The sequence below is a fragment of the Hyalella azteca genome, unplaced genomic scaffold (assembly GCF_000764305.2).
Source record: "Hyalella azteca isolate HAZT.00-mixed unplaced genomic scaffold, Hazt_2.0.2 contig10446, whole genome shotgun sequence".
NCBI lineage: Eukaryota > Metazoa > Arthropoda > Malacostraca > Amphipoda > Hyalellidae > Hyalella > Hyalella azteca.
In genome coordinates this window covers 158497-172831 of record NW_025940486.1, presented here as the reverse complement: position 1 = coordinate 172831, position 14335 = coordinate 158497, and the positions used below count along the sequence as shown (strand labels likewise).

The 14335-nt window shown below is 37.9% G+C and overlaps 1 protein-coding gene across 4 annotated transcripts in view; it reads left to right on the top strand.

Annotated features, from left to right (window-relative positions):
- The window catches only part of LOC108682658 (MOB kinase activator-like 2), a 107895-nt gene that overhangs the window by 89630 nt on the left and 3930 nt on the right, over positions 1-14335 (top strand). For all 4 annotated transcript variants that reach the window (XM_018171870.2, XM_018171871.2, XM_018171868.2 and 1 more), the window contains 2 exons: positions 8326-8486; positions 13874-14095. In XM_018171870.2, coding sequence (XP_018027359.1) covers positions 8326-8486; positions 13874-14095 — 383 coding nt within the window. The remainder of the gene's footprint in view (positions 1-8325; positions 8487-13873; positions 14096-14335) is intronic.

Genomic DNA, 14335 nt, shown 5'->3' with positions numbered 1-14335 from the left:
TGCACTTCCAATGTTTGTAGATCTATTGCAAATGTCAAGCATCAATGTTTAGTTAAAATTTGAAATTGTATTTCAATCAGATGCAATGTATTCTCAATAAATGTTGTTTGTATTAGGAAATTTGGGGTTTGTTGTTAGATTTTTGCGTGCGTGTTTAATTACATCTAATGTTATGATCAACCAAAAATTACGCTCGTTTAACTGGGTCAAATATTGAATATCTTCGCCGTACGATAATTTTACACGAGCACAGGTCAATCATTCCAGTTGTACAATTTTTTCATTCTAAATGAATACAGTTGGCATTGCCAAGTCATGATACCACATTTACGATCTTCAGAATTTTACATCTTTTTTCCTTGTACATTTCAGTCCAAGAGTATATTTGTACATTTCAGTCCCAGTCAACATTGTTTTGCAGATCCGTTGTATCGTCAGCTGTTAAATTTTTGAATATCTACCTTGAGAATATTTCTCTGGTAAATTTGATGAGTGGCCGTGAGCTGTGAGAACCGCGATCACTTGTTCTACAGGCACTTGTTCGTATCCCGGATATAATAACTGTCGCGCATGTGTCTTTGCATCCGGTCATTCACTGGCGGTTGAGTCATAAGCCAGTTATAGAATCTTCAGTGTTGTAAATTTAATTTTACAACTAGGAACTTTCCGGTCATCGTACAGACTTTAATTAAGTAATTCAGCAGTAATCAAAACGAAGTAGTCAATTGAAATCTCGTGCTTCTCTATTATTATTTTTTGTTACTACGAAATGAATTCTCGTCAATTCTACCGTTACTTTTTTATATAGACAAAATCTTTCGATAGTGATGTGAACGCAACCACTTGAGTTATTTAATGTAATACACAAAAAAAAAATCACTTATACTACCGGACTCACGGTGAGTGTTACAACTGGACCGCTCAGGCCCCCATACTAGGTTACCGTGGGTTATTTTCAGTGCAGCAGACCTGCCGTGAGCGGTCAACGGCCCCAATCTCGACCCTGCCGTTACGTGCGCTACTCGCACCAGAGTCTTCCATGCGCGACAGTCGTTATGCCACGGCAAAATGAAACAATTCAACAAAATGCGATCGGATTATGTTTTAATCCTTAACTTACTATGAAACCCTGTGTATATGTTCCACTGAAAGATTGTGTTGCGCCCTGTGATGCGAATTGGCGAATTCAGTTTCATCGGATAGTTGTAGCGTATAAATATAAATACAGGATTGTGATTGGTCAGCGTTAATTTATAAATTGATAGGGATTGAGAGAGTAAGTTTATCTTGTTGCCACACAGTTTTTCACGATTAAATTACATCTCCAATATTTTTCCTCAGGCGATGAAGGTTATACAAACATCTCAATTTACACCTTTACGTTAGATCTCAAATTATCTCTCGTGTGATCTACCGTAGAAATTTCTCACGTGATTTATTTCCGTTTTGTGCGCTAAGGATTTTCTGTTTAAACGCCGATCAGTTTGCCGCCGGACTCGATCACGAATTTGATGAGCCGTGCGTATTTGTGCGCGATTCCCATTGACTGTCTTAATTTGTCAGTCACATTGTACCAACTGGCAATTTAAACTAATTTCCGCTTTGCGAGAAGTATAAAAAATTTTTTATTGATTTTTGCTCAGATTTCCTCATATGCGTCAATAAAAATGTAAAATGTATAAAATCGTTGTCATAAATCATGACTTAAATCGTCCCGCTTGAAGCCCGTTACCTTCTTCGTGACGAAGTTTACATTCGTTATCTGAGATAATGCATTTATTGCCTCTCCACAATTGTACCGGAACAATTTAATATAAATTCTTTGCCGATTTGAAGTTGTGAATGTGAATTTCCTACTCGCCATAGTGTAACAAAATTTCAAACAGCAATTATTTTAATTTACCGACCATACACTGAAATGGTTATTTTTAACTCTTGGAGATTCGACAGATTTTTCCACTAGTTAGGTATATCTTTCTATTTAATTACATTATAGAAATTGACCATCATCATTGATTTCCGTTAATTATAAATATTGTTGTTGACAGCATTCATATAGTTTAATAGTTGAGGTAATGATACTTTTTGCAGCACTGCAACAGTAGTTTGGTTTTTATTTCACTTATGTTGAGTTTTATTTCACTCGTTTTGAGTGTTATGTTCTAGTTTGTTATTGGATATTGATTCTGATCCTCAAATTTCGGGGCTGGTTGCTTCAGATTTTAAAGCCGCGGTGTGTATCATTGAAACTATTGTGAAGACGTTGTACGAAGAGTCAGAGCAAACCAAGACCAGGTTTGTGCGGCTATTGATCTGCTGTAGCATTGAAATAGTCTAGCCCCCTGTGGCGTGCGTGGTCTTGCTTGCTTAACTTCCCTCCTATATGTCTCCCATAATTGCCTTTAATAGCTCCAACTTTTGTTCCTCCGTGTGTTTGTGCTCCTAAATTGTATTACCTTCTAGTTTCAACTTTTTAATTTTTCTGCTAAAAATGGGGGTGTATATATCAGCATGCTTGAAAATTACTTTTTACTTTCGTGTTTTAACTTTTTAATTGTTCTACTAAAAATGGGGGTGTATATTTCAGCATGCTTGAAAATTACTTTGAGCTCCTTCGGGTCCTGCTATTCCAGTAACCAATGTGGGTTTAGTTCAAGTTTACGGTCAAGTTTTATTTTATTGACGTGGTCTTTCATTCTATAAGTGCTGTTTCAAAATCTTTTTTCGTTCCTTAATTGCTTATGATCATTTTTTCGTGTCGCTGGATTAATCCAATTCCAAGCCGTTTCAAAAGTAAAGTGGCAGAAATGAAGTGTTTTTATCGTCGATCTGGTATTTTTTATTCCATTTATTATTTCAGTTTTTGAAGTGAAAAGCTGTCGAAAGGATAATATGTATAAATATCGCGATGCTGTGGCGAGTATGTCAAGGTTGTTGTTTATTAGTGGGCTGGTCGGCGTACACAAGTGTTGAGCTCTCGCCCATGCAATTATGTGACCAAACCTTGAACTCGAGACTACGAGACTGCCGCAAAATAACTTGTGAAGCTGGTCCTGACAGCTGGTCGGTCGGTACAATTAAGGGATGTTTCTGAATTACTTCAGTAACTTCAAGCGAGTTGAACTAGGTATCTAACTTGCTGTGATTCTGAGACGCAGTGATTGTTTGAATAAAAATCAAAAACCCTACGTCTTGTTAAAAAAATTGTTCTTGCTTTTTAGTTTTCATTCTTTAAATAAAAGCCTATTCTCTTCTCGAGGTTAGCACATTTTTAAAATTTGTTTTTATTTATTTCATAATGTGCTGCTTATTGCCATTTGCAAAAGCGATCTATCAATACTGTTGTTTTGGCAATTACGAGTATAAATGATGTATTTATGATATATATCTTGAAAAAATTGAGATATCTTCGTCGATCATTTCTCAAGTTGGGGTTCGCGTGCTCCGATTAGGGATTCGAATGCTCTTTGATCATCCCGTGCTAACTAGAAAATTTTCGTGATTGCGCTCTCTTTACGTATGTGACTTTGAATTCGCCGACCAAATTATGTATACAGCCATCTCGTTTTCGAAACGTAATGAAGTATTTTTCTACATTTTGAATTCAATTCAATTCTGAACTTGATCGTTGTGATTTTACTGCCATTTATACGTAAGTGGAGGCTTCTTTTCCAGTGTTACGAAAAATTTAACTGAAACTTGCTATTTATTGCGTTGGTACCAAGAAACCGGAAGGTTTATTTATTTTCGTACAATTTTCTTCGTCGATCATTTCTCAAGTTGGGGTTCTCGTGCTCCGATTAGGGATTCGAATGCTCTTTAATCCTTCCTTGCTGAGCATTCAAATTTTCGTGATTGCGCTCCCTTTTTTGCAAATTTTTCGTGATTGCGCTTCCTTTACATATGTGACTTTGAATTCGCCGACCAGATTATATTTCCAGCCATCTAATTTTCGAAACGTAATGAAGTATTTTTCTACACATTAAATTCAATTAAATTCCGAACTTGATCGTTGTCATTTTACTGTCATTTATACGTAATTGGAGGCTTCTTTTCCGGTGTAATTACAAAAAATTATCTCATATAACGGAAATTTGTCATTTATTGCGTTGGTACCAATAAACCGGAAGATTTATTTATTTTCGTAAAATTTTGAGTGGCTGCCTCACGCGCTGCAGAATGTCACGGATCGCTGCAGGGTCGCGGCTGACATTCATCGATCGCTGTCGTTGATCGATGCTTCTGAACCGTAAACTCAACAAGCGTGCAGTCGCCAGTGTGTTAAGCCATGTTGAATTGCATGTGTCAGTCTGCCTATATACAGACAAGTTTCATTCTGTAGTAGTTGTCATTTTATTTTGTGAGAAATCAAGCTTAATAAAATCATGCTTAATTAAGAGTTGAGCAATCGTATGTAGGGGGAGTATACATGGCCCGTAAACTTGAAATTGACAATGATTAGAAAAGGTAAATCCGTATCCATTACAGGCGGTTGCGTCACTGAAGTCCGTTTGCTTATGTGTGATGTGATTAGTCTTGACATTTGTTCGCGTGAGACCTTTTTAATTGTTTTTACCAAGGCTTCAATTTTATTTTATGGATGTTGTAATTCATTGCTCCTGTCATACTCAATTTACACAGAACTCATTGAACTAATGACCTGTAATGGTGCGTGTGAAGTCAATTCCTCTCTGCTGTGACTAGAATTCGATTGTTATAATAGTTCCATTTTATTTGATCTGTCTTATGTTTTTTCTTTTTCAAATGCTCACATTTTTCGTATGCTCACATCTGTCTTATGTTTTAAATGCTCACAATTAATTCCAGATCTTGGCATGCCTTAATTTCGTGGTTGATTTGCTGCAGCAAAGTTTGCTATTGTGGGGCTTAAATTTCTTTGCCTAATCTGCGCTTGATTACCTCAGTCATTCATGGAAAATGTTACGAGGCTAAGCTCATTACGACGGCCAATTATTTATCCTGTGGAGCTATCGCATTATTAGTGTGTTGGGCGAGGACAAAGCTGTGCTCTTCTCTGCTCGATGTGGGTCAGCGACTTGCACGAGATTTTCAGACCTGTTGCATCGCGTTTTTTGTGCGTCGCAGATGCGAGCTGCCCCGGCCGGTGCCCCTCGCACAATGAATGAATGCGCTAGAGTTCGTCTCATGAAGACCCTGCGCAGAAAGGAGGAGTTTGTGGTTGCCCTGTGTCCTGCATTTCGTTCTATGGCGCTTTCTAAATATCTTAAGGCACACTTCAGAGAGGCTTTCTCTCTGTTTCAGTGGAGGAATGTCTCCTCTTTCCGCCTGGGCTACAAAATGATCTGTAATTTAAATAGCTCTGAATTATTCATAGGTTAATTTATTCAACAGTGCTAGTGAGAGCTAAATTATTTCTGGACTTAATATACGAGTAGACAAAAGAATGTGTTTCAGGTGCTTCCAGTATTATTTTTTCTTTAGATAAAAATATTAGAAATCGAGATTCATTCCAATCACTTTGTTCAATAGTTCACAATGTTCGGACAAAATTTGCACCGTTTATGTTCTAATTTTCTCCACCTTGATCTACTCATTTCCCAAATCAATTTATATGTTATGGCCATTGTTTTTAAAATTAATTGTAAGATTATAACCATCGTATTTCCGAACGTCACAGACATTTTGCGCATTCATTCCTGAGGGACGCACGTAACTCGTGGATTGACGCAGTATATCAATCGCGATTACGTGCGTGGGCTGCTTTATTTTATTGATAACCACGATCTGGGTTTCAGTAGTACTGCCACGCACATCGCATGATTGCTTTACTGCGTAGTCGGGCTTGGCAGACGCCGTAGTCGCTCCTGCCACCTCCGTCGTTTTACTTAACTTGGTCTGCCTTTGTACGCAGATTAACGGCCTTCGAGCTGACGGGCATACGTATCCCCATTACTCAAGACCAGTAATAACTTAATTGCCTCGTTATTCGCCATATTTTGGCCTCCATATACGTAGTTCGTTTCTGAGATACAACTTTGCACTGCTATATAAAGCTTTCCACTTCAAATTCCTGCCGTGCGAACTAATATTTAAGTATTTCTATAGTGATCTATCCTTCGACTAGTTCGTTGCAGCTACATTAAACTGCCGCGTCTTCTTCAAATGTTTGTGTGAACATTATTAAAAATTCAGATCGCACATTTTCATACCAATAATTTCAGGGTTTTTTTCTTGCTCTGCATCTCAATTCTTTCTTGTCTGTGATTTACCCTCTTGTCTTCGGCCCCGCAGAGCTGTCAAAGACCGCTGTTGAATCCGACATATCTTGATAGCACTCGCTGCTCTTGGCTACATGATAGCTTCTACACCATACATCGTATCAACTCTCAGAGAGCTGCCCACTTTAGTGTGAAGAGCCACCATGCGCATATGAGCACATGCTCCTTGCGTGCACTCTTGTGTCAACTCTAGGTTCACCTCGTATCCGGGAACTGAATTTAAAATCAAATAACCTTGCTCGTATTTTCATCTTCCCATGACCACAACATTCGTTTCTTTTGCCCACGATCAGCTTCGATTTACCAATTGAAAATGTACAATTTTATATAAAGAGCGGAATTTTACGAAATTCCGTGCGTCGACTGCTGCTTTGGTATCGTTAAATCACGTCTGTTAGTGGGTATTAATGCTTCTTCACTGAGCGTTCTTATTCAGCTTTGAGATTCGGCGAGTCATGATGAGATCCCATCGTGCGGAACTTCTTTGTCATTATTTCGTCTTGCTGTTCGTGCTTTAATCTTCTGGGACTTGAAAAAAGTATAATTTTTGTCTGTGTTACGGTAAATAAATCTGAAGGAATAAAGAATGCCTACCTGTGCGCTGTCATGATGAAATGTTTAAAGCCAATTCTGTACGAAGCTCTCTATCCTATAATTTGAATTTTCTTTGCCGTTTTGGGTAATTTCGAAATTTACATTATTTATTCTATATTTGCGCAGTATTGTATCGTATTAATAAATCGGTGTAACATCACCATTTTTTTACTGTTTTTATGTTTTGCGAGTAACTTAGCCAGCTAGTGGCATCAACCTTTACACCCTCTGCTGAGCCGAGCGGCCGAGTGTTCACTGCAGACCTCTGTTGAACTCTGCTCCGAGTCTTGCCTGCTCGCCGCACCCACGTATAAGCGTTCTATGCGGAAGAGCTCAGGCGGTACTTCATCTATCCAGATCTTTCGTCGGCAATCAGGCTTGGGGCGAAGGTCATCGAGGTTCTCGTCTTGACGCTGGGGTTGTCGAAACGCTCTACTTAAATTCCCTAGCTTAGAAACACTTGAAAGTTTTCCCACTCTTGTTTTGATGGTAAAAATGCATTGCATATCGTGTGGATTCATTATTACAGAGCTCCTATTGTTGCTACGTCGGTTTATTATTAAAATAACAGCTTGTATACCTTGCAATCAGCGCGCTTGACGTTGCGCTGTGCTCTACGTACAGTATCGTCAACGCAAAGGATATTAACTAAAATCGAAGCTTACTGAACGTAGTTTAAAAAAATGCAGTTAACGCCCAATGTCTGTTGGGCATCTTAATTTTCATTTGCATTCATTGCAGTGAAATTTCCATAGCTTTAACTCGTCCTGTAGTGCATATTGATATTGATCTACTTCCGTAAAGTACTGCGTTTCGTACTGGTGTTCTTAAATTTATACGAGCAGCACTAAGATTGTTTCTGTCTTGATGTTCTCTGATGTCGCCGTGCCAACATTCCGTCGTGAAAGTCTCGAGACAAAGGTAGCAAATGTCATGCGAGTTCGGAGCAACACCTCTGCTCCCATGCAGTGCTGCATGCTTGTGAGCGGCATGCGTGCCGCATTCTTGTCGTGCCTTCGCTTCTGACGCTTTCGCGTTCTCAATTCTCTTGATATTCAACCTCATCCGTTTCGAAATAGAGTACAACGTTTGTGGTATTTTCTCTGCGAGGTATTTATAGAATCCTTTCCGGATGAAGTATTACGAGTCGTTTACTGTAAACGAACCAAAAACGTATATTGCGAAAAAATTGCATTACTTTACATAAACGGGTTTGGGAAATTGTCTCTAACTCTATTTATTTACCCTCGAACTAGAATGTTCGTAGGTTTAAGAACTGTGCCCAAAATAAAAGCTTAGTTAAGCTTTCACAAATATCAGTGCTTAGTGTCAATTATTATTGTTTACGCAGCTGTTTTCGTCAGTTATTTTGTCATATAATGATGATTTTCACATTTTTGTTGAGAAAACTTATTAAACCTGAAACTGATAGAGTATTTATGATTAACGTACATTATATCTATCATTTCAGGAAAGCCAGGCGCAAGGAAAGGGAGAGTCCAGCAGCAGAACAGGAGCACAAGCTATATCTTGAGGAAGCCGTGCTTGAGAGGAAGATTCCTGAGACTGACTTGAGACAACTAGTGGAGCTGCCGCCTGGTCTCGGCTACCACGAATGGCTCGCTTCACACAGTCAGTATAACCAACATCACCAGTCGTGATAAGCTATCGGCGATATGGTTATTGGTCGTCATAAATATCATCTGTAATCCAAGCCCCAGCTAAAAAAATGGCACCTCCTCATTCTTTGTCTGATGATGAACAATGCAAAGTAGAATATTGAACTTTGTCTTTGTTTAAATGTGCTTTGTGCCATGTTCAGTCCTCTCTGTTAGCGTACTGGAGTTTTTGGTCTAAATTTAGTACTATATTGCAACACTTCTCTTTAACTTCACTTCTTGTTTGTTTGTTTGTTTGTTTGTCTGCTACAAATCTTATAATCGATATTTAACAAACTTCTACTTGTTCAATCGATCGGAAATTTTGCACACTTGCATAAAGTTGGGGACAATGCTTGAATCAATTGACAGAATAAATAATTTTACATTTTTAATATAAAAAATGAAATGTTTTATATTAAAAAATTGAATTTTTTAAATAAAAAAATGATTTTTTTTATATTTAAAAGTAAAAAAAAAGAAATTCATTGTACATGTATAAGGTCGGATACACTGGCCTCTTTAGAAGTGTTGTCTTTAAAAATTATTTAAACGTATATTATTTCTAGTCTAAAATTAAAGCTATTATCTATTTATTTATTATCTATTTATCACATAGCTATTACAAAGCTTATTTGACCGTTCTGCTAAACTTCACCATGATTTCCCACACATCGTGTGTGATGAACTCTGTTGATTGACTGAGCTGTAATTGCACGCTTCGGCGACCTCATGCGAAAAGCTCTCGTGCGCTACTTAGCTTGCCGGGAGAGGCACCGTTTTTGTGCAACTCGCTCCGTACCAGGCAAGTGTGCCAGTGAAAGTAGGCGGCTCTCTTCCGTTGCTGCTGAGCATCTGCGTCGCCTTCCACTTCTTACTTTGTTCGGTCGCTGGAAGACACCATAACTTTCCTAGATCCTATTGAAACTGTCCTTGCAACCGTTAGACACATCCGCACACACATTATGACGCAATCTTACGCAAGGCTAACAATAATGTCCGCTTCTCGCGCACGGTACATCTTCGAGAGCTGTATGAGACACAAATTATAACGTATTTTGTTAGTTTCTTCTGGTATGCTTTATTAAATAATAAACTGAACTATAACTCGAAAACCCAAGAATGTTCGTCATTGGAAAACTGCAATAAAAAACATCCCCTTATTCACATATATAATATTCACATTATCTTGTGAATATTTTGATTAAGTTCTTTATGCCGTTAAAAAAACTTCACTAGTAAAACTAATGCAATTTATAATAATATATCTTAGAATTATTATGAATAACTTGGTTCCGTTATGAGAACTAAATTAAATTGCATTATTTTTTAACTTAACTCAAGCTCGTCGACGAGTGAGTGTTCTCTTGATCGTTCGTTTCGACTGCACAAGACATTTCTTTCCCTCCACTGACGGATGTCGCCTCCAGCCATTCATTCATTGATAGTCAGCTCAACGTAGCCGGAACTGACTTTCCGTTCATTTCTTTGGCGTCTTGCAGAACACGCTCACGTGTCCGGAAAGTTTTCTCCTTAATTTCGTTAGTTGTTTTCTTAATTACTCGTTAAAATCCTTATCCACTTCCGAGCAGCATTGTAAACTGTAACTTACGGGTTTTATCTATATTCGATTTTATAGCTAACGGGTGAACCCGGCAGTGCTCGGGCATAAATGATTCCCTGAAATTTTAGAATCCCATCTCGAATCCGTAACTAATTTTAAAATAAAATTTATATATTTGTATTTGTCACAGTTTGTTTGGAGGTTTGATGCCTGGTATCACAAATATACAGGGAGAAATCTGGCCCCTGTCCCAGACACTTATGTGTCGGGAAAACTTGGGATATTACCTGTGAGTTTTATTTCTAAGGATGGAATTCTCTATTTTGGAAAATGGAAGATGAAGGTAGATTTAATGATTGAAATGCGATTTATTAATTTGGCAAGTGTAAATTTTATTTAGAAATAAAAAGTTAAAATTGTATTTACATTTTCGAACAGAACTTGAATGGAAGTTCCGTTCTAAATGTGGATTTGGCGGGGTCTCTGGCTCTCTGCTTAATTGCAATATCTTTAGTTTCAGAATTTTCAACTGCATTCGGAATGACTGGATTTGGGATGACCTGATTCTAGATGTCGATTAGGAAGAACGTAATTCTCAAATTGCAAGGATTATTCCGTACAAGGCCGAGCTAAAATTCTTGTGTTAGATACAGAAATAACCGTTCATGCTAAAGTTACCTTGGAGTTACGGTTTATCCCATTTTCAAATTAGGAGGAAATTTTATTTATTATGTATATTCGAGTATAATGTTAATTTAATCGTGTAATCGGTACAATTTTTTCTCAGCTCTGTTTTCCCCCGTTTCGCACTCAGGTTTCCATTCCTGAAAAAAAAATTAAATGCTAATTAATCCCGACGTGATAGGTATAATTAATACGCGGTTATATATATTTATTAGTGCAATATAACAGCGCTTATAGGTATGTACTTATAGCGCAATATAACAGCGCCTTTATGTATTTAGAGCACAGACAAAGCTTTTCAGAGCCTCTTGTGGATATCATCGTCTTATTTTATATTTGTGTTCCTCGGATGAGCATGCAGGTAACGTAGCGATTTATTCTGCGCACACGTTAAGATTGCTGCTCTGCGATACATCCAATTGGTTTTCATCGTACATTTTTTTCATGTTTTCAAGCGAAAATAACATATTTTCATTTCATATTCACTCAGTTGTCATGGATATATTTATACTTTTAATAGACATTTTCAATATCATTCATTGTGTTAGAAGTCTGGTATTGGACATGCACGGTTTATTTGGTCGCGTATGAATCATAGCTATCGCATCGATGTACTTAAACAATCTACAACATCTGCTATGTAAGATTGTGATGGCACTGGTATTGAAAATTCTAAATACGGCTCAAAAATTAACATGCAATGAAGTCAGAGTTTTATGTATTGAGTACAACTTTGAGAAGTAAGTTGAATGGTGTCAGCAGATAAGGGATTGATCGCTGTGCGAGTCGTTTCTGATAACACGCTATCTCTCGCTGATAGCTGTTCCGTTGTCTACCGTTGCTCTGTTCATCTCTCGGGCTGACTACCGTGACTATCGGTATAGTTTTAATGAGGCAAATCGTATACTCCTCAGCAGACCGTTGTTCTGTCAGTCTCTCGTGTTGACAACCTTGAATATATCTACTCGTTACTATGAAGTCTTTACGGTAAAACTCCTATAATTCTTGTTGATGGCCTCCTCGAACTTATCTACGAACTATTTGCGAAAGCAACGGAACACTTTAATAGGATTTACTCTCTAGTCGAATTTTTGCGTTAATGTAGTGGAATTCTGTAATTATTTACGTATGCATATTTCTTTCAAAGACTCAAACATTAGAAAGAGTCTGCTGATAAGTGGTCGCTAGTGTTCCATTCTTATTCAATTAATTAATAACTTTTTGCTCGTATTTTATTGTTAGATATCCATGCACGGTGTTTCGCTCACAGTTTTGATGAGTTGGACATTTTTGCCGGAAGCCGCTTGGGTTTGCGCTTCGCTCGTTCACGCGGAAGCGTCACTCATGCGTTCTTTGAGGTCGAACCAAATTTTTGATCGGTCCAATTGCTGAGCTACATTTTCGCCACATTTTAGTGACTTCATCGTGATTAAATGGAATTTATAAGCCGAGACATCTTTTTGCAATAGAGATGAGAGAACGATTCAAGCAACGCTCAGAACGCACTCACATATTTGTATGTGCGTAAATCTTATGAACAATTCGTTCATCGTCCTGCAAGGTGTGCCGGAACTTACCGAATATGAAAGGAAAATACAAGCAAATTTTCCTCGCCTCGTTGTGCGTCTTTCTTTATTGTCATTTTTTCATCGCCCTTCGTTTTATTTCAATTCTCAAAATACTTCTCTAATTGATTGACGATAGCGGCGAACCGAATGACATATTCTGCAAATTATATGTGTCTAATATTTAAAACTTTTGATTAGGTTTTGTGCTGCATTTTATTCAGTTCTATTGATTTTGACTGGAAGGTGCGCATATGTGGGACATTATGTCTGCTTAAATCTCTTGGATGGGGATTCGTGGTGCGTTCTATTATTTCGGCCATTCATTATGCCTAGCAGGCGCGTACGTATAGGTGGGAGCTGGACATAATGACGCCATTCGAATTCGTTAACCAGCCCTATCTGCCTGTGAACAATTCGACCCTTATGTTGCACTAGCAACATCCATCTGCACTACTGAGATAAATGAATTTAACGTATGAATAATTTCATCGGAAATTTATGTAGTGGCGATGATTATTCGTTTGAGGAACACGATCAGTGTAAAGTTCCTAGGTGCAGCTGCTAGTCTTGCTACACTATACCGTTAGCAAGCACAGCAGGCGCCAGCCCACATAGCAATATTCGAACGTCGTCGGACATGCATAGTCGTATGTGCATATAGCGTCAATTACTGATACTTGCATGCATATAAATAATTAAGCTGAAAAGTTTATTGGTCGTTCTTTAGATCGAACTCGAATTTCAGTCATATATACAGAAAAAAGTCATACTGGAATTGTCCAGATTGAGGAAAACTTGGATGCGCATTTTGTTTTAATTTTAAATATAGATTTGATATATGTTAATGCTCTTTCTAAATTTTGAGGTTTAGAAGTCACTGGCTTGCTATTTATTGGAAATCCGCGAGAAAGTAGTACGCGTATCAGGGTGTCTCACTCCGTTACTCTTGATCGTTGGTTTACTCGCTGGAGCGATAATTTGTTCTCTTATGTTACGCTCCGTTTAGCTCTGGTTTTTGTGGGTGCGCCGTCGTATATCATTAACGAACCGCAAAATTTCTGTAGTCATATTTTTTTGAGTCCGTTCGCATTTATTTCGAATCTCAGGTTCCAATCTAGAAAAAGTTCGTCTACAGAGCGTGTGGTGAATTTATTCGATATTTTATTTCCAACATATTAAACGATGTACTTAAAAATATAAAAATTCTCAGTACATTTATCTCGTTTAGAGAATATATCATTTATATATCATTTAGAGTTGAACATCACTTCACCTCGACTTACTATCGAATAGCTCTTGCTATCTAAAACAGCTTACATAAAGGTAAAGAAAAATTATGCTAGTAAAATTTATCGCTGTTAATAGTTGAACGACTAGCCCCTTTAATGGCCTAAGGCCGCAAATATTTTATTTTATAATTATTGATAAGATCTGTACGTAAAAATTCTCAACAACATGCTCTAAGATTTCTCAATAGCCAACTAACTATCACTTAATTCCTCATTTTTATGTACCGCAACGCTAATAGTGTGTGATTTCTTGCAGCAATCGACTTTTTCCAACACATCAACCTGGTGTACGGCACCATCGCCGAGTACTGCACGATGAGCGGCTGCTCGGACATGAGCGGACCCACGACGCGCCCCTACCTCTGGTTCGATGAGAAGGGCAAGAAGGTGAAGGTGGCCGCCCCTCAGTACATTGATTACGTCATGACTTTCACGCAGAAAACCATCAACGACGAAACTATCTTCCCTACTAAATTCGGTATGTTTCCCGCGGAAAACCTCAGAATAAAAATTTTCGATTCTATATATCATAATTGAACCATAGATTTAAAATGTCTTTGAGATGACTGAAACATCAACATCATGTTCAAATCCTGATAATTGGTTATATCTATGGCCAATGTAACGTGCGCAGGAAATTCCAATATCTTCAAGATATTTTTCATGCGATGATGACCAAAATCGAACTTAACTGCCAAACACTTGAAAACCCGTGGTT